Source organism: Talpa occidentalis, unplaced genomic scaffold (genome assembly GCF_014898055.3).
Source record: "Talpa occidentalis isolate TD23 unplaced genomic scaffold, MPIMG_talOcc4v2.1 talOcc4.7, whole genome shotgun sequence".
Taxonomy (NCBI): domain Eukaryota; kingdom Metazoa; phylum Chordata; class Mammalia; order Eulipotyphla; family Talpidae; genus Talpa; species Talpa occidentalis.
The window spans coordinates 92,895,496-92,922,354 of NW_023605083.1; the positions used below are offsets into that span (position 1 = coordinate 92,895,496).

At 49.7% G+C, this 26,859-nt stretch overlaps 1 protein-coding gene across 1 annotated transcript in view; it reads left to right on the forward strand.

Moving 5' to 3' along the window:
- The window catches only part of NTN1 (netrin 1), a 170,803-nt gene that overhangs the window by 86,173 nt on the left and 57,771 nt on the right, over positions 1 to 26,859 (forward strand). Inside the window, exon 3 of the mRNA XM_037493235.2 lies at positions 16,105 to 16,293. Within this exon, the coding sequence (XP_037349132.1) occupies positions 16,105 to 16,293 (189 nt within the window). The remainder of the gene's footprint in view (positions 1 to 16,104; positions 16,294 to 26,859) is intronic.

Here is a 26,859-nt window from a genome sequence, read left to right on the forward strand (position 1 = left end):
CAAGGGAGATCTTCAAGCGAGAGGAGAGAAGGCCCATCTTCTGGAAGAACTCTAGCTTTAATTAAGGGCCAGCCTGGAAGGGAGACAGGGCTGTAGGAGGAAAGCCAGGCACGGGCGCTGCTGTGAACATCAGAGGAAGAGAGGATAGCAGAAGAGATATGGCTAGCGCTGTCAAGACTTTTTGAGAGGTCTAATAGGAGAGTTGGAAACACGGTTGGATTTGCAGTCTCCTCGTTGCGGGTGGCCTGGGTGTTTGTGTTTTGGGGAGTAGATTGTGGAGGGGTAGGAGGTGAGGCAGTGGAAAAGCTGAGCTGGGAAGGCCAGGAGAGAGGGTGCTGGGGGAAGATGCTGGGTGGAGGGAGAGCTTTCAAAGAGGGGAGCAAATTAAGCGAAACTGCCAGTAGAAGGAGAAGATGAAGTGGGGGTGAAAGGGAGAGGCTGTCTGAGGAGAAGTAGGCTACGGTTTGTGTTCCCAAAGAGGCACGGGGAGCGGGAGAGTGGGCTGCAAAACAAAGTGGGGGGACTGGCTCTAAACATGGAGGACAGAAGATGCAGCCCTAATCAGGGCGGCTTGAAGGTTGGGGAGCCAGGCTGAAGGAACTCTTGTCTAGTGGCTTCCATTCCCTCTGAGAAGTAGGAGGTGGGAGTACTAACTGTAAGCTGTAGGGGTGAGGAGGGAGGTGAGAAGGTAGGGGGCTAGAGTTAAGGAAGATGGGGAGTGTTTGAAATTGAGAGTCAGTCCAGGGAGTGGGATAGCGTTGAGAAGTCCCAAGAACCCATTCATTCATTCACTCATCCAAATATCACTGTCTTTGCGATGTACCAGGCACTGTGTTCTATGCTCTGGGGATATATCAGTGAACAAAAAAGAACAAAGCAAAAATTTCCTGCCCTTACAGAGCTTACCTTCTAGAGAGGGGGGAGCATACTCAATAAATGAAGGTGTCAAGTATGTGTAGGATGTGAGATGACACAATAAGCAAAGTCAACAAGTAAAGTGTCTGCATAAGATGCTCTGTGCTAGGGAGAAAGCAGAGCAGATGGTGTGGGGGCTGGGGTGGCGCATTTTGTAATTTTAAGTAGGGTGGCCTCACTGAGAGGGGACAGGGACAGCTGAACGGAGACCTGAAGGCAATGAGGGAGCGAAGTAGGGCCAGCTGGGGAGACTGCTTGTCATGGATTTACTAAGTGTCCATCTTCCCTGTGGTGTGTGACTTTATCCAGAAGAGCTGGTTCTTTCTGTGGGAGTAGAGAGAAACAGAAGGTCATTTCATTGTAGGGGCCACAGACCCTTGATCTTGGGCCTTCGCTTGTTTGTTGAAGTGGGTGTTGGTGTGAACCAAGATGGCGGCTATGCGGGGAAGGAAGAGACCAGAGATGAGTGCTAGTGATAGGTGCAGGGAGCTGGATGGGTCTGGGTCTCAGCTGGAGAGGAGACCCCCTGGAAGCTCGGGCGTGGGAGGAAATGTTTTCCTCCCATGGAGACTAAGATATGCGTGGGATAATCTTTTGAGAACCTCTCGTCTCTGTAAATACCAGTTACTTTATTTTCCAGTGACAGAGTCTAGCCAGGAGCTGAGGGCCACCTCCCTTTTCTGCAGCCTGCACACTGCATGCAGCTTTGGGAAACTGCCAGTAGAAGGAGAAGATGAAGTGGGGGTGAAAGGGAGAGGCTGTCTGAGAGAGAGGAGAAGTAGGCGACGGTTTGTGTTCCCAAAGAGGCACGGGGAGCCTTCCCTTTGTTCTGTGTCCTACCTGACTATCAAACATCAGCTCCCCCTTTTGCTGTTATAATTCTGTGTCAATGAGGATCTGGAGAAGGTCCCTTCTGGGACTAAATAGAATCATCACCTTAGTGGGAAAGCTGGTTACCACTCTGTTGGCTACTCAGAGGTTTCATTTCCTTCGGTATTATTCCTGACTATGTTCTAGATGGTTTAGGTTCTGAAAAGGGAAGATGGTCATAATGAGAATCCCATAAATCTCTGGGCACAAACCAGGTGAGATGGATGTCCTTAAACCATGAGGCCCTTAGTGGTCAGCTGGCTTGACTTCTCGGGGACTGAGGATGATGGAGGTCCCTGAGGGCACCCCTGTTTGTGATGGCCTCCTGACCAGATTGTTCTCTGCATTGTGTCTCTTTCCCCCGGAGGAGCCTGTTCAGGACACATGCCAACCTTTAGCCTTGCCCTCAGGTGCTTGGAAGTGTTGTCAGTAATGAGGGTAGTAACTTCAGTAACTGGTCCTCTGTGTTAGCTGCTGTTAACAGGTGGGCACCATTATTGTCCTTACTGCCAGATAAGGAAATGGAGGCACAAAGAGGTTAGCATACCTGGCAAAGTCATGTATTCTGTGCTAGTGTGGCCGATGGGATTTGAACTCAGCATCCAGCTCCAGGCTGTTTTAGGAGCCTTTTCTCCTTTGATAAGAAGGTACTTGAAATTATTCTTCCTTTATGGGCTGGCAGAGCAGCAGGGAGAAGTCAACTTGACTGGCCAGGTTGCAGTCAGAAGGAAGATTCCAGCAGGCTCTGGAACCCCCCTCTGGGTGCCTGGCTCTCCTGCCTCAGTGGCGATTGCTGATGAAACAATTGAGCAGACATGGATGAAACCCAGCCCTGACTTGGCCTGATGAATCCCGCTGCAGCTTGTTTGCATTTGTTAAGTTAATTTGTTTTCCAGACAGAACTATAGACCAGTGTCCCTGCCTCCTTCCCAGTGGGACCCACCCCTGGGGGTCCTCTGGTCCCCCCTGCTCCACCTCAGAGCTCGAGGAGAAGGGGCTGGGTGTCCAGCACCAGAGCTGCGTGGCCTGAGGACAGCAGCACCTCCCCCTGCGGCCGCTGGGCTCCCTGCTTGCTGCTGGAGCAGGCGCATGAAATCCGAACTCTGGAGGGAAATTTACTGCACAATAAAGGAAGTATGGGCCGCTTTGGGAACAATTAAAGCCATATTACTGTGGAATTACAGAGGACGCCCGGGGAATTAGCCAAATCCAAAGCAGCTAGAAGCACCAGGGCCAAGAAATGTGGGGTGTTCACATGCAGCCCCCCCTACTTGTACCAGGAACCTGTCTGGTTCTCAAACCCCGTAATTTTAGGGCAAGAAAAAACATTTCCAAAGACTTCACCTGAGGGGAACTATTGTCATAAAAAACCACCCGCGCTCAGTCCACTCGTGCCCAAATTGTTCTATTCTGGTTACAAAGCCAACCCAGGAACTGGTGGAGGTTGGGGTGTCGGGGTGAAGGGCCATCCACCCCACCATTTGTGTCTGGTAAAGGAGGAACCTGCTGGGATTCTGAGATGAAGCCGAGCAGGTTCCAGTTCCAGCCTCCCCCCCTACCCCCCATGAGTCTGTGAGCTCAGCCCGGGGGCCTTGCTGTTCTCACCTGTAAAATGGACCACTTCCTCGCCCACTGTCTGAGAAATTTGGGGAGACAAAATCAGGCGTCTCGTGCCTCCATTCTTTGTACTGTATGGCTTCCTTCAGTGAGGTGAAAGGACAGCTGCACAGGTAGGGGGTTTAGAAGAGCAAATGTGTTTGTCCTGGCCTTCCGTCCACACCGCCTGTGCAGAGGAAGACAGACAAAAAAATTGAAGATACTAGTTGGGCAGCTTGAGCAGTCCAGGGTTGGGATATTCTTCTGGAGGCCTCTGCACCCTTTCACACATGCCCCTCACTTATCTCCATACCTTGAGGGCTGTGGTGTGTGTGCTATGAATGGGGAAACTGAGGCAGTGAGGGAGAAGTAGCTTAGTAAGGGGCTCGGTGTGACATTGGTAACCCCTGCCTCAGGCGAGGAGGTGAAGAGTGAACAACTATGGGTGTCAGGTGCATGTGCCTTACAGAGGTACAGAGACTACCCCAGACCCCCAGGCGGGTGACCTGTCACGTGTGGGGACTTAAGTGAGTCCATGTGGCCAGGTGAAAGGTGCTCCCATCTGAATGCTGACCTTCTGCCTGCCTCCTGCCTCTCCTCCCCAATGCTGCCCTCTTCACCTTCAGGCCATTTGTTTTCCCTGCTTCCCTTTCTCAGCGCTTCCAGAAGTACCTCACACCCTTGGGGCACATCAGAGTTCTAGCACAGATGTCCCTGCCCTCTGGGGGTGAGCCACCAAGTTGGGGACAGTTCTTCATGTTAATACCTTGGGGCTCCAGCAGCAAAAGGGAATTCAGCCACTGCCCGGAACCTGCTGGCTACCAGGGCTGCATGGCTTTTTAAGGCATAACTGGGCCTCTAGAAGAGCACTGCAGTGGGGTCTCTCTGACTGTTAGTGAGCTGGGTGCTCAGTCATACTCTTGGCGCTCAAAACAATTTGGAGAAGGACGAAGGGGCTTCCTCTCCACAGGACTCTCCCCTTTCCTTTAAGGGTCAGTCTCTTGTTTGACTCTTGCCAGCATGTTCCAGCATGACAGAGCCAGCAAGCCACTGGGGCGACTTGTTGGCCCTAAATCTAGGGAGATACTCCAAAAGCTCAGCAATGGATACTGCCTGGCCCTGGCCTGTCTTGGAAGTGCCGGCTGCATACAGCTGTATGTGTGCATTGGCACAGGACATCTTCAGTCTGCCCCAAAGCCTTTGAAACCCAACCCAAAAGAGTGACCAGTTTTTTAGCAAAGCCACTGCTGTCCCATTGTCACTAAACTGATCCCGCCCCCCCTTTCACGAGATGCTTGGCTGTATGGCCATGTATGACTATGAGGAAGCCTCAGGTCCCTAACTGTGGCTGATAACTTAGGACATCATTCCAGAAAGACCATTTGGACTCATTTTTTTACCGATAAACCCCCCATTCGTGCCCACCCCCACCCAGCCCACTGGTGGCCACAGTAAGTTAGTTCTGTTTTCTTCTGAAGTGCACAGTCCCAATCCCAAGGATTCAGGGTCATTTATAGACATGAAGTTTTCTGGGGACATCCCTTCCACTAATGCATGTATGAGAATGTTAACAGGCTAGTCCTCACCTCAGACGGAGGATTTTCCCATCCAAAGACATAGCAGTGTCTACTCCGAGGTTCTCTGAGATAGAAGGGACTTAGTCTAGTTCACCCTCCTCAGGGCAGAGTCCCATGTCCCCCGTACTTGAAGGCCTCCAGGAATGGTGAGATGACGCTCTCACTGGGTTGAGGGGAGCTCCTAGGATATTCTTGGCCAGCTGGAATGTGCTGTCCCCTGTCACTCCCTTAGTCTCATGGCAGGCCACCGACTTACTTCAGCCCACCTATTTTTAATGAATTCTTTCTGTAATCCTCAAAACACTTTACTAATAGCCAAATTTTACCTACTGGCTTGATTAAAATAACTGAATTCAGATATGGTGTTCTGGGTTTGGTCACTTCTCTCACAAAGCATATTCTGAGGAAAATGGCCTTTTTGGGGACCATTATGATCATAATTATCTTCCTCCTCCTGTTCCTCCCTAAACGGTGTAATGATTCCGTTGTGGAGGGGTGGGGGTCTTTGCAGTGTGAACTGGGTTGTACTAGGGAATAGCAAGGCCCCTTGAGAGCACTGCAGGCGGTGTCCTGTGGAAGAACACTTCTGGATCACTGGACAGACAGGTTCTTTTCCTTCCAAATCTCCACATGGTCTCAGCTGTGGGATTTCTGTGATCATTTAGCAGATGGAGAAAGGGATATGGTGATGGAGGGACAAGCTGGCACTGACTAAATAGGAACTGGTGAATCAGCTAACCCTTGGAGTTCAGAAAAGTCTGGATAGGCCTCTTCCCTTCTGGTCTAGTTGAGTTGAGGGACCCTCTTAACCTCCTTTGGAACATGTGGGTGCTGGTAAAATTAGAGTTGCCTTTGATTCACACACACACACACACACACACACACACACACACACACACACACACTCAACTAACTGTAAGGTCATACACTTTCAGCAAAGCCCGAGTTTGCTTGGGGTCTGGGTTGGAGATAGGATGGCCTTGCAGTTATTGGAGTGTGCTTCTACTCAGAAGTATTTGTTGAAATTCCAATTGAACTAAGCACCCTGTATTTTTATTTGCTAAGTCTGGCAACCCTAGTCAGAGAGTGAATGAGGAAAATGAGAAAGCTCGTTGGCGCTGAGCTGACCTAGAGCACAACAAACCCACAGCAAACCCCCAGTTCAGCCTGTCCCCATCCAGGAGCAGGAGTTTGGATCTCTTGGGTTCCTGGCCCCATAGGCGGTGTTGAACCCCTGGAGCAGTGTGGACTGCAGGTTAGGCTGGTCTCTGGAGCTTACAATGCAAGTTCAAGTTAATTAAAGAATTGGATTAAGTAACTGGTCAGACGGGGGACACTGCCCATGGGGACAGTGTTGAAGGGACAGGGAAAGGTGTCCCGGGAATTGCACTGCTGATGTCAGGAGAACAGAATCGACCTCAAGTCATTAAACCTCCTTGCCGCCAGCCTCTCCCATTGCTGCTGGAGCCGGCCTTGCATCTCTGGCCGGGCATGTGCCAGACTCTGCGATGGGACCCATTACAGATGGGAAATGACTCCAGGGAGCCAGGGGCCAGGCTTGGCCGGCACAGCTGGCAAATCAGCCCTCATATGTTGGTTTAATAAAGCACAGGGAGTGTGTGCTCCACCTCTGGGGAACAGGAATTGGAAGGAAGCTCCTTTGCTGCTAGACAGGCATTTAGGGAGGGTGGACAAGCTACAAGGCAGAGATTTCATGACAACCAAGGCGGGGCGTGGGGGTGGTGGTGCTTAGACTGCCTCTTCTACATTGAAAGTTTTCAGCCTTCAGGAATGAATTTCAGTAACCACTGGGGTTTATCAAGCAAGCATCATTCTGCCCATGGCCATGCCACCCTCGCCGGAGGTCTGGAAAGATCCCTGTATTAGGAGTGCCCCTTAACTAGTTCCAGGTCCCTGGCAAGGGCACATTGACTCTGGGGGCCTCATTTCTGTCATCTCTTCTATGACTACAGGGTAAATTTGGAAGTCCTCACCAGCCCCAAGATCCTGTTTTTACACTTGGTGGATAACATCCTCTTTCCCTATTTGGCTGATCTTGGGTGTGGGTGGGGTGGGGCTGGTGTTCATACAGGGTCCTGTTATAAAGGAAGAAGCGAGACCCCTAGTCTCAACTTCTAATTTGAAACCACCGCTCTTGGGGGCAAGAGGGTTTGCATCTTGTTGTCTGTGGGCAGCTGTGGGAGGTTCAGTGACAAGGTGAGAGGAGTATTTGCAGAGAGATTTGCAGTTGGGAATACCAGACAGTGGGCCAGGGCTGAAATCCCAAGGGAGGTGACAGGGCAGGGCCCACCCTCCACTAGCTGCCTGGGGTGGGGCTCTGGAATGGGCTGCAGAGGGAGGATCTGAGGAACACTGTAGACAAAGAATTGATGACGGCTCTGGGCTTACCAAAGCCTCCTCGGCATTTCCTCCACAGAGAGGGGCCTACCCACCCGGCAGAGGGGGATGTTCGTGCAGCAGGAGCCCTGAGTTATTCCTTAGCAGTGAAAGGCCTGGGAGATGTTAGGAAGGAGGGGATCATTTTAAAGCCTTAGGGGGAGGCACAGCAGCCAAAAAAGGGCAGGGGAAAGAAAAGGCTAAGATGTTTACAGAGAAAAGAAGTCAGTGGAAAAAATGACGGTGAGGTCAAGCCGATTTGGGGGATGGCCTTGTACAGTCAGCTGGGGAGGGGCCGGTCACCCCGCACAGTGGGAGAAAAAGCCACCAGGCTGAGGTGGGGAGTGCTGGCTTTGGGGCTGGGGTAACCTTGATCCTGCCTGAGACCCGGATTTCAGCCCCACAAAATGCTGTCTCCAATCCCTTCACCCTGGGTTTCTTCTCCGGGACCATATTAAGGCCCGGCTGTCTCTGCTTGGCTGGAGGTCACGTTTCACATTTTTTTTTTTTACTTGGAAAAGACTGGACTCTTCAGACCTCCCATTTAAACCCTCCAGAAGCCCAAGAGGGTCTGGCTAGGTGGGGCCTAGCTCCCCGTGCTCTTTTGTCTGACAACTTGACAAAGGGGCTGGGCCTTTCCCAAGTCCCACAGGTGTGAAGAGCTTGTTCACCGAGTGTTTGTTCAGCCCTATTAGTGGCCTGAAGGACTGTTGACAGAGGGCCCCTTTGTGTGCAGACTTGGCTAAAGCTCTCTAAGCCCTCTACAAACACAGGCCACTTATCTCCTGGGACTTTATCAGAAACCATCTAAAGCCCGTCTTTGGCCTGCTGGGAATACCAGCTTCCTTGACTGACACTGGGGACTGGGTTTTGAAAGCATTTCCCAGGTTTTTTTCCTTCATTTTTCCTACCACCTTGATCCACCTCTTGTCTTGTCAGTTCTGTTTCTGATAGCAGATAAAGCACAGGTTGGGGGATGGGGGTGGACAGAGATTGTGTTTTCAAGTTGGGGCTTTGAAAAAAAGGGCTGTGGCTCTGCAGGCCTTCTCCCCAAAGCAGGCACCATCAAAGAGGTCAGTGGGCTTCTCCTGGAGAGAACTTGGCTTCCAGACCTCCCAGTACCAGCCCCCCCACCCCATTCCCTGTTGCTAACTACCCTCTTGGAAATCCTCTCACCAGACCCCTTCTTCCAGCTCTCCACAGACCCCCAAGCCTCAGAATGCTGTCCTTGGTCCAATACCCTGGAGAGAACTTTGCCATACCATGCTCTCTCATTCTGGAAGACCTAGGCAGCTAACAGTCCTGTGGGCTATATCCCTTCTGAGGCTCTCCCCATACCGAAGGCCCCCATCACCTCCACCGGGAGCACATAGAAGCTGCTGGATGCTCCCTAGGGGTGGTGGTGTCATCATGTCACAATTCTGGTCTGCTTGCCAGTGGGGTGGGGAGGTCGCCTTACTGCCTTGTCCATGGCCCTGCCATCTGTACTCCCGCACCTGGACCACTCCCTCCTGAACTGACAAATACCATCCCATCACATGGGCTTCCCTGCCCACGTGAACCTGCCCCCTACCTTCCAGGCATCTTGGTGTCACAGAGCATTAGACTTTTGGGGCCTGGAAAGAACTCAGAGTCCCTCAGACCCCGTGTCCTCATCTTTCAGATGAGAACTTGGAGGCTTGGAGAGCCAAGTGGACTTTCAGGATGTGTGGGAGGCACTCCTGGGTAAGCCCCAGAACCAGCGCTAGCACCCAGGCCCCACCCTCTTCCTTCTAGTTTCGCTGCCCTGCGCCATTGAGTCACTGGCACACCATGTGATTTTATTTAAAAAAATTGAATTTACATGTGAGTTCCTAGGTCATTGTCTTCAGGATATTTTCTTCTCTGCACTTTCTGGGCCAGTGATTCTCACATTGTGCCTGTGGGCCAGCAGCATCAGGCTTACCTTAGCAAGTGCCAATCTCATGCTTTGCCTACAGCTTACTGAGAAACTTCTGGGGATGGGGCTCCTCTGCCTTGTGTTCTGACAAGCAAGCCAGGTGATTCTGTACTTACACGGTTGAGAACCCTCACGTATTGGGGACTTGGGAGAGGCTTAGTAGCCACTTGAATCGAAAGGCAGAGCTTAAGAGAAGAAGTAGGCATAGTTTTGAGAGCCAGGTGCAGAGGTTTCAACCCTACAGCAGCTGTGCTTCCCCACTTAGACCCTGGCATGTGTGTGTGTGTGTGTGTGTGTGTGTGTTGGGGGGGGGGTTCACTGGTATTCGCTGAATGAAGAACAGTCTATCATGTAGAGATAGGTCTTGCGGGGCATGTCACTGGTGGCCCCATCTCATGTCCTGAGGTGCTGCACCTTCCCTCAAATGTACTTTTAGACCCCCGAGGGTCCCTTAGAACATATTCACATCACCCAGGCTCTGTCACGCCCAACGTGGACTGTTGACTCTCTTCTTTCATACATGCGAGCTGACCAGGTCTCCTGGTTATGTCTACATAATACTTTTAAACAGTTCTTTTTTTTTTAAAGTTAAAAATAATACAAGCCATCCCCAAATGATTGTAAACCTTAGAACCATGACTGGAACCAAACTGCTCCTGTGTGATGTTTCCAGTCTCATGGTGATTGTCCAGTCTCTTTGGCTGACCCATATCTGGCCAGATGATATCTCTCATGACATGTTTTTTTTTTTATTAAATTTATTGACACTATTCTTTCTACCATGTTCTCTTTTTTTTCCCCCAAAGATTTATTTATTTACTTATACAAGCACTGGGTACAGTCAGAAGCGCGGGAGGGTGAGAGAATTCACCAGAGCCAGAGCGGGGAGCAGAGCAGGCAGAAGGACCGAAGTACACTGCTGAGGGGAGCAGCAGGCGGCAGGAGAGGTCTGCGCGCCATGTGAGACCCTCCTCTGGTGGCCGGGGAGCAGCCGGGGAACGAACTGGCACTACAAAGGCTGTGGGCAGCTTCGCAACCCAGCGCTCAACCGCTGCGCCACTGGGGAGGCCCTCTCATGACATGTTTTCATTTAAACCTTGTGTTTTGGGGGAGTAAAGTGGACCTTAGAAAGGCAGGAGGAGTAGCAGCATTAACCAGACTTTGATCATATCAGCTGATTCCAGACACTGTGAGGGCAGGGAGGACAGCTGTCCTGCTTGCTGTTATATCCCAGTGCCTTACTCTGTCCCTGGAACATAGTTGGTGCTCAGTAAATACCTGTTGAGTGAATAAATAAACCCATGAGCTACCACATTTGCCATTAATATGTGAGGCCCACAGTATGGGCTTTGATTGTTTTGTAAATTTTTCGACATGTATGACCATTTCTGTTATGCCCAAACACAGAAGGGTGTGGGCACCAAAAGTGCTTGGACCAGACTTGCCTCAATCCTTCCCAAAAGGAGCCCTTGGGAGCCCAGCTCAGAGTGTTTCCAAGTGTTGAGGAGCATTACCCGCCCAGCCTGGTCATTTTAGAAGCTGAAACTGAGCTCAGAAAAGGTAGCACTGGGGGCAGAATACTTAAAATTTATAAAAGGGACTAAATACTACACCAAATAGAACAGCAAAGAAATAAAAGAGAATGCAAACTACCTCAACTCTTAAAAATAACTCTCAAATATTTTTTTTTTTAATATTCAGAACCTATTGTTTAAGGAAAAATCTCTTTTGAAACCTTAGACCTTTGCTGGCTGCTCCATTGTAGACCTCCCACCATAAACTCCCCTCATTATCTTCCTGGGGCCTCTCTCAGAATGACTTGTATTCCAGCTGGTTTCCTTTTACTGTGCAAAGATGCTGGTCTGCTGACCATCACCACCAGCTGCATCCTCTAGGAGCTTGTTCAAAATATAGACTCTGGGGTCTCCTCCTGGACCCTCTGAATCAGACCCTGCATTTGAATGTGATGCCCAGGTGATAAATACTCATTTTGCTGTTGGGTCAGCATGGGACAGAATATTGTGTCTGTTCTGACTCTCTTCTGAGGCTACAGCCTGTCCATCTTATCTCTGTGGTCTCCTTCATGGTGAGTCCCTGCTGCCTTTGGCACAGTTCAGAACTCCAGAACTGTTGTGTGATTACTAGACCCCTCTGAGCCAGAAGCACCCTGAGGGCAGGGGACCCTGTTGTGTATCCCTTGCAGTCACACCAGCGCCTGGTTCTTTCATATGTTTCAGTGGGCATTTGCTGAGGGCTCTAACATCTGTCACACCCTGGGGAGCATTCGAAGCTGCACTTTGCTCTTAAAGAACAGCTTCTCAGCAGCAAAGGGAACAAAAAATCCACATAACCTGGGGGTTGAAGCGTCAGTCTTTCTAATCCACTATTGACAGTTTAGGCTGAAAAATTGTTTTGGAGGGCTGTTCTGTGCACCATGGGACATTTGGCAGTACCCTGGTCTCCATCCCCTGACTGCCCATAGCACCTCCTTTCCCAGTTCCACAACCAAAATATCTGTAGACATTGCCACATGTCTGCTGGGGGCCAAAAGTGGTCCTGGTCAGAAGCCACTGCTGTAACTCCTACCTGCCTTTGAGGGATGGACACATGCAGTTTGAGAGCCTGCTTCTCTGGGTGCACTGCAGGCCGGGGCGGGGACCACTTTCTTGCCTCCAGAGCTCCCAGCTTGTGGAGGGTACCTATGTGGGCCAGTTATTTTGACCATTTTATTTTTTTAATTCATTTTTATATCCAAAAGGGCAGGTTTATTATGTAAGAAAAGGGAAAGGAAAGGACATTTGCACAGACACAAGTGAGCAGAAAGAGCTGCCCCCGAAAAGGGGCAGGTTTGTGAAAAGAAACACCTGCATAGTCACAGGTGGGCATTTTCGCTATTTTGAGCATTTTATTTGGAACATTTTAGCTCCCCAGGAGGGCCTCATAGGCTGGAGCTTGGAGCTGTCTTTACAGAGGAGGACCCTTAGAGCATTTGCCTCCGAGAGGAACCAAAGATACATAAGTCCAAAGTTCTCTGTTATGTTGCAGAGATAACATGGGGGCAACCTTAATAACACTGGAGGGGAGGGGAGAATGTTGGAAAGATCCTAAGAGTCGGGGTGGGGGGGTGGGGAGAGGATTTTCCCTAGTTTAGCACAGGGCCTCCTCAGAGACCTATTGCCCAAGGACTTCCTTGGGACTTCCTGTTCCATAGAGCGAGCCCCTGAGCCACATGAAATTTGGGGGACCCAGAGTTGGAGTCCCTGAGGGTCAGGGCCAGGATATGGCTTTACGTTTTGTGGAGTTTTTCTGGGCCTAGGATAGTCCTGGTGGGATTGGGTAAGGTTAGTTTATCAAGGGTTTTTAGGAGAGGCTCCCCTCCACTCCCGCCCCACCTTGACTTGTGTGCTAAACTCATCAAACCAATGGATGCAAATCCAGTCCCTGTTGTGTACAAGGCCCTCTTCGGGGCCCAGGAGGAGTCCAGGACATCTTAGATGTGAATTTGTCTCCTTGAAGAGCAGACAGAAGCTCAATAGATGAGTTAAAGCAGCAAGGTAAGTTTCAAGTAGTTCAAAACAACATTAAAAGAAATGTCTCAAATGCCTTGTCAGGGTGTGGTTCAGACAAACCATACTATTCTCCATGTGTCCTGCCTCTCTCCCTACCCAGCCACCCACCTACCCACCATCCATCCATCCACCTGTGCATGCATCCATTCACACCCTCTTGCTCTCTTTCACCCTCCCCGCCTTTCTCTCTCTCTCTGTCTCTCTCCACCTCACCCTGACCCCCATTTTGCTCTCATTTTGTACAACAAAAACATATGGTCTCCTCTGGGCTCCTGTGAAGATACTAGGTCACTGTCCCATCCCAAAGGACCAACACGGCTGAGGGAACATTTGTCCCACTTGATCACAGAGTCTGCTGTCAACGTGCATGTTTGTCCCCTCCTCTGTCAGATGGGAGCCCTGGACAGTTGAGAGTGCATTGTCCATTGTGTCTCCCTCACGGCCAGTGACACAGGATCCAGCCTGTGGCTGGAGCACTGTGTGTGTTGAGTTGAAGTGGATTGGGGCAAGGGGTTGGGCAGCCCAGGTTGGTGGGAGAAGTTCAGGAAGAGTGAAGGCATGGTGGCGACAGGCCTATGTTCAGATAGGACTCAGATGACCTATTGATGGCAGAGGAAAATGGAACCCCATCTGTTGGGCTCCTTTCCTGGACTGGGATGATGGGCAGGGGGTTTCTCCTCCTCCCGCCTCCTGTCCCATGTTTTACCCCTGGGTCTGAAATGCAGCCACATGTGATGTGTCCCCTGGTGAGCACCACATGACATCTGAGGAGGTCACAGAGCTCGGAGACCAGCTCTCTCTGGATGGCTGGGGACCCCTGGAGAGGACTCCGCCTCCCAGGGCTCCCTGCCCAGCCTGTGCAGGTTCCTCAGAAGCTTTGCTGCCCCCTGCACTCCCCCCTTCACTCCTGGGCTGACCTCTCTGTTCTCACAAAGCTGCCCTTTCCTTCCCGCCTTGAAATCTGATAATGAAACTAATACCCAATATTTTTGCCTCCAAGAGAAGCAGGAGATAAACAGGAAGGCGTGAGGGATTAAGGTGTCTCTCTGAGGAAGGGCCTGGGCACAGGCTAGGAGTTGGGTGACATCCCTGTGTGGAGCCAAGTGATCCAGATGTGAACTGCTTGGCCTGATGCATTTTTCCATTTGTGCAGAGAAAATAAAACAAAGAGAAAAGAAAACAAGCCGTAAAATACTTTGCAGAAGCCTGAGCATGGGCATTTGCCACTTGATGTCCCCTGACAGCTACAAGAGGAGGGGGCGAGAGGGGAACCCTGCCTTTTGATGTTAGACCTCTGAGCTTGCTTTTGTGTGGCCAGTTGTTTGGGAAGAACCTTTTGTTGGTGTAAGGTGCATATGGAAGAGATACCAGCCCCAGTGCCCCTTTGGGGTGGAGGGGGTAGGGTGGGTGCTGAGCTCCCCAGGAGGGCCTCACAGGCTGGAGCTTGGAGCTGTCTTTACAGAGGAGGACCCTTAGAGCATTTGCCTCTGAGAGGAACCAAAAGATGCTGCTCCCAGACCTTCCCTGGTACAGGAGAGGCCAGAAGAAGTGAGATCCAGGTGATCTTTCTACATCATGTCCCAGGGCAGGTATGCTAGGCCCTGTGCATTGTGGGCTAGTAGGAAAGATCTAGATCCCAGACTGCAATGGAGGCCCAGCTGTTCCTTACAGTGATGTGGGGGCCTTTCCTTTGGAGTCACAGGCCAGGAGCCAGAAGACCTGGTTCCAGTTCTGGACGCCACATTTGATAGTTTGGTGGTCTGAGATGATTGGTCACTGAAGCCCTGTGAACAGCCCCACCACCCCTGTGTGAGTGAGGGATTCCAAAGGGACAGTGAAGGTGTGTCTGCAGGATGAGCCACTGTGCTGATGGACAGGGCTCAGCTGAACTCTCCCTCTAAGGCTAGAGGTGCTGATGGACACTTTCTAAAGCTCTTGGAAGTTATTCTCTGGCCTCATTTGACTTATAGGAGCTTCTGGACTGGAGGTTTGAACTGAATCTTTTCTCTTGAGTTCCTCACATCGCCTCTCTAAAGCCCTCAACTCTAGTTGTGAAATGAGTGACTAATAGATGTGTGACTTTGAGGGTGACTCTAGGAAGAATATTTATTTTAATTTTTAAAAAATTTATTTTATTTATACATACAAGAACTGGGGTGTAAGCCAGAGGTGTGGGAGGGTTTCACCAGAGAGAGTGGGAAGCAGAACAGGCAGATTACTGAAATACACTGCTGAGGGGAGCAGTGGGTGAGACAGAAGTTTGCTTCACCATGTGGGTTGCTCCCTGGCCAGCCAGAACTCAAAATTGTGCTGCATTGACTGGCGATAGGTTGATAGCGCTGTTGTCTTTAACCTTTGCACCACCAGGGAAGCCCTAGGAAGAATATTTAAATAAGCTTATATATGACATCAGAGAGAGAAATAATAAAAAAGGATTTTTTTTTTTGAAATCACAGAAAGCAATATGTTAATAAGAAACTGGTTACAAAAAAAAAATATTTGTAGTTTGTATGGTGGTAAAAGGCAGTTTTTAATCCATTGTGTATGAGAGCTGTAGACATGGTTGAGAAGAACAAAACCCAGATCACTTATTTGAAAACCAGGCAAATAGCATGAACAGGCAATGCACAAAACCCAAATATAAATAGAAAAACAAACACATGGAGAAATTGACCAACCTCACTGGTAATCAAAGACGCAGAAATTAAAATCATGTGCATGTTTCCCAGAAGTTGGAAAAGATTTTTTTTGAAAAAACAATGCTGATACCAAAGGCATTGAGTTATTCTTTTCAAGGGTGTGGCGAAATAGGAGCTCTCATATCCTGCTGGGGAAACATAGGCTGGGACAACCTTTCTCTGGGGCAGTGTGGATCCCGAGTTAAAACTGGTAGATCCAAAATTTTCCCTAGGAATTCTGTTTTGAAAAATTTACCATGCCACAGCCAATGTACAAAGCCTCTGTCAAAGGTGGTTACCATTTGTGCTTTTAACGGTAGTGAAAAACCGGCAGGAAACTAACTGCCCAACATGGGAGGCCCTCCTTTGTGCCTGCTGAGAATCCACGAGGCCCGTGGGGGTGTATCTGTGCAGTGGAAAACAAGACAACCTTTCAAGTCCTGGAGAACGTTACCTGACATTAAAAAGTGGTCACTGTTGTGGGGAAATAGGCCCCACGGAGCCAGATGTGCTGGTGTGCACCCCGGTGTGCTCTAACAACACCTTTCTTCCCCCCCCCACAGCCTGTAACTGCAACCTGCACGCGCGGCGCTGCCGCTTCAACATGGAGCTCTACAAGCTGTCGGGGCGCAAGAGCGGGGGTGTCTGCCTCAACTGCCGCCACAACACCGCTGGCCGCCACTGCCACTACTGCAAGGAGGGCTACTACCGTGACTTGGGCAAGCCCATCACCCACCGGAAGGCCTGCAAAGGTAGGCAGTGGGGGTGGGACGCTGGGAACATGGTCCTCCCCCTCCTCTGCCCTGCTCCTTTCCTTTTGCTTTTTTTTTAGTCCCCATACAAATGAGCATAGACTGAGATAATCTCTCTCTCTTTCTCTCTCTCTCTCTCTCTCTCTCTCTCTCTCTCTCTCTCTCTCTCTCTTACGCACACACGCACACACACACACGCACACACACAGATGCATGCACAATTGCACGGCCTCCCTGGTATTTGGAGGTGTAAGCTGAAACAAAGGGGCAATGGAAAAAGGACTACAAGGAGAAGAAAGGAGAAGGTGTGATCCCTGTGAGGGCGCAGTGCCTGAGCCGGGGGCCCCCACCCCCTCGCAGCGGCTCTCCTCCGCACAGGTGTGCCGCATACCACAGGGCGGGGGTCATGTTCACCAGGCTTACCGTCTGCACAAAGGACTCTCTTTCACCAAAACTCTGCAGACACATTTCTTTGGATGTGTGCGCCCCCTCCCCACACCCACCCACACTCCCGTCCCCCAACACTCACACAGATGCGCACAGTCCAGGTAAGGTTGGCAGCTTCAGGGGCTCAGAAGGAACATTTAATCCACCTGCAAATAGCTTTACTTCTCAGGACAAAAAAATTAAAAGGGAGACAGGAGACTATTTTCGTTCACTGAAGCAAGCACTAATGTTTTAACTTTCTGCTGTTTGTTTTTTCCCAATAACAAAAATGAAGCAATGGTCAAATGACTCAGGGAAACTGATGAAATGCCAGGGAATTTAGTGACATTGAAAGGGGGAAGTAGGGCCCCCCACCACATTTGCTTTTGGGAATCCCAGGAACCAGGTTTTCCCGGGTCTGAAATTTGGGACTCAGAGCCTGGCTGTAAGCATGGCTTCCTAAGAAGCTCTCTGCGAGGGCTCTTGGTCCACAGTCCAGCATAGATGGGGTCCTGACAGACACCTTCCACAGAAGACACCGAGGCCAGGGCAAACTTAAGCCCAGATGATAGATGATGAGCTGCACTAGAGAAACACTGCCGTGGCCATGCTTAGCCTTTGGATGAGGCCAAAATATCATCTTCTTAACAGGAAATCCACCAGATGTTGGGCACTTGTGTACAGGGCTGATTACATAATTTGTGGGCCCCAGTGCAAAATGGAAATACGGGGCTCCTAGTTCAGGAATGGCTAGGAATTCCAAAACAGCAATAGTAGAGCTTCAGCCAAGCGCATGCCCTTGGGAGCTCCAGACCCTTGAAGCCGGCCCTGTTCATGCAGAAACTTTTCTCTAAAAATATAGGTTCCCAATGTGTCTCCTCCAGGAGAAATCCCTTCAATTCCAAATCAACAGGAATGCATAGGGTAGCTCCCAAGGCACAGGCAAGCTTTTCTTCCAGATCTGTGGACTTAAGGCTGCCTCTGGTGGTTGCCAAGAGAAATTTAAGCATAAAGATAGCAGAGCTGTTTCCCCATCAAAAAACAATGCATCGTGGTGGGAATCCCCCAGGAGATTTTGATCAGGGAATGAGAAGGTGGCGGAGGCACATCTGTAGTGGCAGGAAGGTGTGAGCAGGGCATGGCCAGGGAGTGAGAGCTTTAGGTTTTCAGAGAAAGCAATTGGAAGTCTGCCAGCTCCTTCACCTGTGCCCAAGTATTTACAGAAGAAATTGAAGCCAGGGTCTTGTAAACAACTGGTTGTACATCGATTTCTTGGGAATTTGGCCAAGAAATTTTAACCAGCATAGGCCACTTAGGTGGGCAGCCCTGTGCCCACGGGTGAGAAGTTCTGGGTTTGGTGTCAAGGGGCACCAGTTATTTTCTGTTGTCCTGGAGAGACCAGCAGGAGCAGTACCCTTGTCGTCTTGCTATTTGTCTCTCACCCGCTTCTCTGTTGTCATGGGGAGGGACAAGTGGCCTCCTGTAATCCTGTAGATCATCCCGAGGGTCCTTGCCACTCTGCTTAAGGTGAAGACACCTGGCTTCCTTTGTTGGTTCTAGTAGGGACAGATGCAGGTACGTGAGTTTTTGCTCCTGTCTTGTTATGTCAAATGCTGTGGCCAGCGTAGGTGGCTGTGTGTTCTATATTAGCCTGGATAGCTGCTGCCCTCAGCCTTGCTGGGTGCTCTGAGAGAAGAATCCTCAGAAGAGGAGAAATGTAAGATTGGGCTAAGTACTCAGGATACACGCTTATCCTTCTGAGATGTGGCAGGATAGGATGGGAATCTCAGTGTCTCCTGATTGGTGAGGAAAGACAATGCTTCAAGGATTCTGCAACCTGACTGGAGGGAAAAACATTGCCTGGAGGGTCCTGCTTCATTATTGATGAGAAAAGACACTGCCTGAAGGATCTGCTCTCTGATTGGTGAGCTTAGTGGAGGTAGGAACTACAAATCTGCAGTAACTTCCATAAGACATTTCCTACCCATTGGTGGGGGTGGGAGGGAAGATTTAAAAGTTCAGATTGTACCCTGGAGGTCTTCAGACAGGTCTCCCCATGGAGTCTGCTATACTGTAGGGTTCACGGGAATGTTCCTTTGATGGAAGTACTTTGGCTCCCCAGCGTGTTGATCTCTGATGGATTGCTCTGTGAGGCTTCCAAAAGTCTTGTAGCTATGGAACTCCCATCCCTCAGGCTCTGGCCTCTTGGGATTGACCTCAGGTAGCCCCATCATCAAAGGCTCTCAGGTAAAGGCTGTACTTCAGGTGCAATTCACAAGGGAACTGGGACAACCAGCAGTGGCTCGACTCCCACATTGGCAGTTGACCCAAGGGTGCTTAGAGATGGCCGTCAGTGCTCTCTTTACCTCCCTGACTTCCCAGGACCTGGGCAGGCCTGGGCAGGGGGGCTGGGGCCACCCATACACTGCTGATGATTGGCTGACTCTGAACCTTGTTCAATTTAGAGCAGGGGTGGACCCAGACAAGGGCAGCTTCAAGTGAGGGCATTGGATTCCAAACGTTGTTACGCAGTCCCCCATTTGGGAAGTTTCACGGCAACAAATTTGTTGGGTTCTTTCTCCCCTCCCCTAGTTTAGAACCAAACTGGGGCTGGCAGGACTGGTGTATACAAAGGACTGTAATAAACATGCCCAGGGAACAGGCGGCTGCACTCTCTGGCTATTCAGTGCAATTTCACAGCACTGGGAAGGCCTCATTATGGCATGGGCTGTTGTCCTATACAAAGTCAGATGAGATGAATTTCTCCCTTTTCTCCATAGAATGGTTTGTGAATGATACTCGTCCTGGAATCTGTCAAAAGATAGGAGGTTTTGTTTACCATTTGTCTTCTTTATGGACTTGGGGGCACTTTCTTTTTAGAGCTGGCAAAGAAGACGTTGCCATTTAACCATTTCAGCCATGCCTCCATTTAAACAATATTAATTTATCATCTTCCCAAACCATCTGTGATGGATAAAGACATTCCAGAAGTCTCCGTGAACCGAATTGCGATGAGAATTAAGAAATTATCCACTGCATCCGGCATCCCTGCACAAAGGGCTTGCGTTCCATCTCGCTGAGCAGCCTGTTTCTTTTACTTGTTGCCCTGCCCCCTCGCATCTGCAGTCAGTGTGGCTGAATGAAGATCGCTAAGAAGGTGCCCCGTTCTGAGAAGATGCAGGCCGTGGCGGGCCAGAAGTATGACGGTCCTCACTGTCTTTGCCAGTGCAAACTTAACTGCTCTCAGCCACCCCCTTTTTTTTATATAAAGTAAAATTTTTATTGCAGGAACATTGGTTTATAACATTATACAGGTTTCAGGTGTACACCATTATAATTGCACATCTGTATACACTGCACTATGCTCACCACTGAAAGTCTAATTTCCATCCTTCACCAAACAATTGCCCCTTTTACCGTGTTTGTTCATCCCCTTCCTCCTTCCTTTCTGGTTACCATGATTTTGTCCTTCGAGTCTAAGAGTTTGTTTTTTTTTTTTTCCTACTCATTCCTTATGTTTCTTTGTCTTCCACATGAGTGAAATCATACAGTGTTTGTCTTTGTCTGACTTAGTTCACTAAGCATAATACCCTCTAGGCCCATTCATGTTGTTGCAAATGGCAGGATTACATCATTTTTTTATATAGCTAAGTAGTATTCCATTGTATGTATTTATCACATCATCTTTATTCTTCTGTCTGTCAGCAAGCACTTAGGTGGTTTCCAATTCTTCTGTATTGTGAATAATGCTGTGATGGACCTGGGGGTGCAGTATCTCTTTGAATCAGTGTTGTATTCTTTGAGTAAATATCCAACATTGGGATAAGTGGATCATATGGAATGTCTATCTTTACTTTTTTTTTTTTTAGATTTTTTTTTTTTATTTATGCAAGAGCTGGGGTACAGGCCAGAGGTGCAGGAAGGTGAGAGAATTCACCAGAGACAGAGTGGGGAACAGAACAGGCAGACCGACTGAAACACACTGCTGATGGGAGCAGTGGGCACGACAGTAGAGGTCTGCCTGGCCGGCCAGGGATCGAACCTGTGCTACAGAGGCTGTGGACAGCTCCACAGCACTCTTCAACCCGTTGTGCCACAGGGGAGGACCCTCTTTACTTTTTTGAGGGATCTTGATAGTATTTTCCATAGTGGCTGCACACTCTTGTTTCTTCCATCAGCATTGCCAAGGATTGGGAGGAAATGAGCCGCTTTGGCTCCCCACTGCTCCCTGTACTGTGTGTGGCTCTCCTTGTCTTTCTCATGCTTGATTCTCTACCTGCACTTCACGGCATCCTCAGTACATTTGTGTAACTGGTGCCAATATTCCCACCCTTGGCTGCATTTTGGAATCACCTGGAGTTTTAAAAGTCTAGATGCCTGGATCCTACCTCCAGAGTTTCTGGTTTAATTAATGAGGTGTCGGCACTGGGAATCTGATGTGTACCAAGACTGGGAACCAAGGCAGTAGAGAATAAGAAATGAGGACAGTGAGCTGCTTTTGGTGGTGCTGAGAATGGGCATGTCTTAAGATTAGGCCCCAGGATTTATTCTTTTAAGGCAAGAAACTTATTATCATTGAATTTAAATTTTTGACTCTTGATGAAACATGGTGGAGCAGGGTATGTTTAAAATTTTTAAAATTTTGAATCTTGATGGAGAATGCTGGGAGCTTAGTGAATGCAGGCTGGTGCTCCAGTGCCGGGATGAAGGCATGGGCTTGGGCAGTCTTCTTCCTGACTCTCATGTGGTACCTGTGCAGCCTCTAAAGGTCTCAGGAGCACCCTTTCATTTTCGGGTCCCTTGGCGCATTTCCATTTCCTGTCATTTGGGGGATTCAAGGAAAAGCTCTGGTCATCTTTGGCAGGAAAGTACTCACTGGCTGGAGCAACTCCCAGCTTAGAGGACAGACCACAGCCCAAGGAGTGGCCTCCATTAGGGTGAGGTTAAGGCCAGCACCACGGGGAGAGAGAAAGTAAGGGAGAGAAAATCCTCTGTGGGAGACCTCAACTCCAACTGTGGTCTCTGTTGGGGTATCCTGTCCCTCGGGGAATGTGGGGGTCAGAAGTCTTGAGTTTGGTATTTGGCTTCAGGTTCAAAACCTGCAGGGCAGCAGGCAACTCACGTGGTCCCCTAAACTCCAGTCTCCTCTGAAATTGTCTTCAAATTTATGGTCTCTGAGTCCCGTCCAGCTTTGACATTCCACATTCTGCATGCTCTTCTCAAATATTCACGATTTCATGGCTCCCTGATACAACTGGACAATGTCTTGTGTCAGTGACACAAGGAACTGGGGAAAACTGGCAAAGCCGGGAAATTAGGTGGAGGTGGTTTTGTCCTAAGGTCTTTGCACATGGAGACAGGCCTGAAACTGTGACTAGCCCTGCCTCGCAGTGAGGACCCTGCCCTGAAACAGGATTTTGGGGCCTAGCCCTTCGTCTCATTGCTCTAGGCAGATTTTCTCTGCCTCGGATGTCTTTCCTCTCCTCTCTTCTCCCCTCCCCTCCCCTTCTCTTACCTCCCCTCCTCTCTTCTCTCCTCTCCCTGTTGTCAGCCTGATGTGTTCCCCAAAGGATCCCCACATGTCTCTGGTCTTGAGCAGAAAAACCTTCCTATCCCCTGTTCATGAAGGGTATTTTACTTGGGAAATAGCTTTTGCCACAGGGAGAGCAGTGGGTGGACCCCAGGCAAAAAGCTGGGTGTGGGCAGATTTTAAAAGCTTGGAACTGGAAGTTTCTTAGACCAGTCTTCAAGATCCCCCTCTGGACAAGGTACTTACTCTCTGGTGCCTCAGCTTTCTCATCTGCACATGGGGATACTGATAGTCCCTCCTCCCTCCTAGGGTTATGATGTAGATCAAATGAGGTGATGTGAAGGAGTCCCCTGGGATGAGCGGTTGTGATTCTTTGGATGAGGAGAGGAAAATAGAAAAACCAGCATGCACACCAAGTGTTCCTGGGCTGTCTGACTGCCGTAGTTCTATTGGTGAACAGCAGTGCTTGGGGACAACCCAGGCTCTCTCATGCAACTGAAGGACCCAGCTCTAGTGTGGACTTCAAGGCCAGTTTCCATAAAACTGGGCAGGGCGCTGGGGATTCACCCTAGTGCCATTGCACACTCATGATAAATGCCATTGCACACTCATGATTTACATGCTTCAAGAGTAAAGCTGACAAACAAGGCCAGTGGCAGAGATGAGTGCTCAGCAGCTGCTTGAGTTCCTGAGTGGAGGTAGGGATGGGCTGTGTGTGCCTAAGTGTGATTGTGAAAGTGTCACAGAGAAAGACCCAGTGGCACCGGAGGGGCTTTGACTGGCCTGGGAGTTGGATGCGAGGCTCTCAATGTCCCTCTCCGTTGTGCTGCACAGGACCCAGGTGCTCTAGTGCCTCCCCACTCTGAGCCTGCCTGCTCAGCCTTTGTGTGCATATGGGCTCTTGTGCACGCACACACAAGTGTTTGCACACTCTGGGAGCCATCTGTAGGACCTGTGGCTTAGCTGCAGCTGTAAATCAGATGCAGGAAGACTATAGTTAACTAAATCACGGAGGGTCAATAACTCAGTTTGGGATTCCCCCGCTCTCTCCTCTTCCACTTCCTGCTGTCTGCACCTTGATCCGAAAGTGGCAAAGGAAAGGAGAGTTTGTGCAACTTGAAACATTTATTCTTTTGTTCCTGCAACTTGAAACATTTATTCTTTTGTGCCTCATTAGTGACTGCTGGGAGAAAGAAAAGTATAGCTGCAGAGGAGGTTGACACAGACAGTTGAGATGAATTTTGTGGATTATCTGTGGATTTAAAGGATCCTTATTCCCTTGTTAGCAGGGAGAATTTGAGAGTGGGGAGGGTTCTGCAGTGTAGGGTGCAGAGGATCTAGGATGTGGGGGGGATTATTTCTCCTGTTTGCCCCTCTCTGTTCCCCAGAACCACAGGGTAATTGAAATGGGCCTTTCCCCACAGAAAGGGAAGCAGATTTGCCCGGAATTTGTTCATGGATTCAGCGTTGATACTTGTTGAACACTTGCTCCATTCAGGAACCGGGGTAACAGTGGGGACCAAGGAAGACATACTCCCTTGCAGCTTGCTTTCAGGTGGGAGGTTGATGATAAACAAAGAAGAAAATCGAAAATCACTGAGAAGATTATTAAAGTTGTGGTGAGTTACAGCAGCAGTGTGGAAGGAGAGTGTGCCTGGGGGGAGTGCTGTACCCGGTGGCCTGGGGACCCTCTGACAACAGCCGTTTGTGGTGAGGCTGGGGTGTGAGGAGCACACAGCCATGAGAACAGTCCCTGAGTCTGGAAGCAGGAGAACTAGTGAGCCCTGGGCCAGACAGGAGGCGAGGGGGTGGCAGTGTTGGCCCTTGAGAGGAGTCACGTGATGATGTGCCCGGTTCACCTTTCAAGAAGCCCCTTCTATAAGATATGACACAATCAGGAGAAAATGAGTTAGAAAGGAATTGAATGCAAACAACTGCTTACCAAAGATAATATGGATGACAAATAAATGCACAAATCATTATTAGTTATTCGGGGAACACAGGTTAAAACCAGACTGAGATCTCACTACATACCTTTTAGAATATAGAATATAAAAAGTGCTAACAATTCTAAGAATTAGTCAGCATGTGTAACAACTGGAACTCCTGTGCATTGCTGGTGGGAATCCAAAATGGTGCAGGCACTCTGGAAAACAGTTGGCAGTGTCTTGGAAAGTTAAGCACTGCCATAGTACCCAGCTATTCCAGTCCTAGAGATTTATCCTAGATTAATGGAATCCATGTTCACACAGAAACCTGCACACAGATGTTTACAATAGCATCACTCATAACTGCGAGAACTAGAATAATCCAAATGCACTTCAGTGGGTGAAAAGATGAACAAGCAATGGTGCATCTGTGCTGAGGAATACTACTCAGCAATGATAACAAATGAGCTATCACTCCACTCAGCAACACGGAGGCATCTCATGTGCATTTGACTAAGTGAAAGAGGCCAGTCAAATGATACCAGACTGTACAGTCCCCTCTGTACACACCATGCATGCATGCGGACACTGTGTATGCTCTCCAGCCCGGAATGAGATTCTCAAAAGGCCAAACTAGAAGGACAGAGAACAGACTTGTGGTTGACAGGAGGAGGGGGAGAGGGTTGTCCACAACAAAGGAGCACACTTCCCTGCCCTCCTCACCAACATGCTGCAGCAATGAGGTGATACTCCAAGGGGACTGGCTGTTGCCCTGGAACCTTCATGCAAACCAAGCTTCAGATTGTTACGTTGGAAGCAGCTTTAGTGGGAGAGGAGTGTAGACCTCTGTCCTTACAGATAGTCACCTGAGAACCACAGAGTCAATAACCTAGGCTCACACCGTATTACTGCTGGCCTGTGCCCAGATGGGGTGTCCTGACACCCATCAAACCCTGGTGTGCTTGAGCTCCCTATGCCTGGGTTGACCCAGTGCAAGAGCACGGGCCGTCTGGGCTCCCCTCTGCATCAGGAGGCCCTCCAGCTTGCCCTGTCTGTGAGAACCCTAATCCTGCCACCTTCTCAGGGCCCTGAGCTGCTGGCTAGTCTCACCTTTCCCTTGATGGAAAAACCCTGGGATAGATTATTTCCCAAGACCGGGCGCTGCCTGCTTCATGCAAACTGGTGACCTCTGGAAAAAGCGACTGACTTCTAGGGACGCTTCCAAAGTCACCAAACATCACCTGTGGCGGAAGACATCTTGACCTGTTCTCAGAATCTGCGAGGCTTGCTCTTCATCCCCTCACCAGTCCCCTACAAAGGAAAAGACTTCCAGTTACCTCATTTCCACATTGACCCCAGCACAGCCTTACTCCGCTGCTCTGTGTATGTGTCTCTGTATGTCTAAATCTGCGTGAGTTTGTAGGAATCAGTGTTTGTGTGTTTCTGGATGTGTGTCTTTGTGAGTCTGAACATGTGTGTGTACGTGTGTAGGAGCTTGCCTGTGTGTCTGTTGTGCGTCTTTGCTGGCCTAAGTGTTAGTTTGTAGAAATCTGCATGCATGTCTGGTTCATGGCAGGGTTTTGAGGGATCAGGATCTCCTTGGGTTTTTCTTCCTAAGGGTCAGGATCCAGGCCTCCTGATTAGTAGGCTCAGAAACCCCTTTCCTTTGACATTGGGAACCAGATTCTCTTGTGGCTCTAAAGAAATCCACTGTGGCTGCTGTCTTCTGAAAATCCTCCCCACATTTTGACGCCCAGCACTTTGCACAGAGGCTATAAGTGGGCTGTTCTTATTTATGGGTGGGTGGTGGGACCCTCCCCAGGGGAAGAACATCCCGTCAGCACAGCACCCATGGCACCTTAGTGCACCCGCACTGATGAAGTCTCCACCCTGTCCTTGCCCCAGCCTGTGAATGAATGTAGGGAGAGCACAGAGGCAGAGATGGTGGACAGATGGGCAGGTGAGGGCAGGCTCTGGGGGCACAGGCAGGGTCTGACCTCTGAGAGCATCACAAGGGCCTAACCCCTCCTTGACTGGCCCCACTGTACCTCCTGTTCTGCAGGGAGAAATACATGCTTACCCACTGAATGCAAAACTAGGTGGGTTTTTTGTTACGTGACGCCAAACGCAATTCGAATAGACTTGCACTCATCCTTTTTTTTTTTTTTTTAAGATTTATTAATTTATGCATACAAGAACTGGGGTGCAGGCCAGAGGTGTGGGGGGTGAGAGGATTCACCAAAGATAGAGTAGGGAGCAGAACAGGCGGATTGACTGAAATACACTGCTGAGGGGAGCAGTGGGCCAGACAGAAGAGGTCTGCTGTGCCATGTGGGTAGCTCCTTGGACGGGGATCGAACTCAGGCCATAGTGGCACAGAAACTTCAACCCCTGCACCCCCAGGAAGGCCCAGACTCGCATTCTTTCTTGATCCAAGGAAAATGGCTTCAAAGTAAGTTTTCCTAAAACCTATAGGTGACCTGAGTAGCTGGAGCTGCTGCCCTTATCCCCTGTACCCACATCTTTGGGATTCTACTGGCTTCTCCCCGTGGAGTAGTGACTTGCATGGAAGCACAGTCAGCCTGCCACCTCTGTAAGACCAGGCTAAGGGGCAAACTGGTCAGATCTTTGCAGAATCTTGGGAGAAAAATTTGGAAAGCAAGCACCACAGCACCCCCTTCG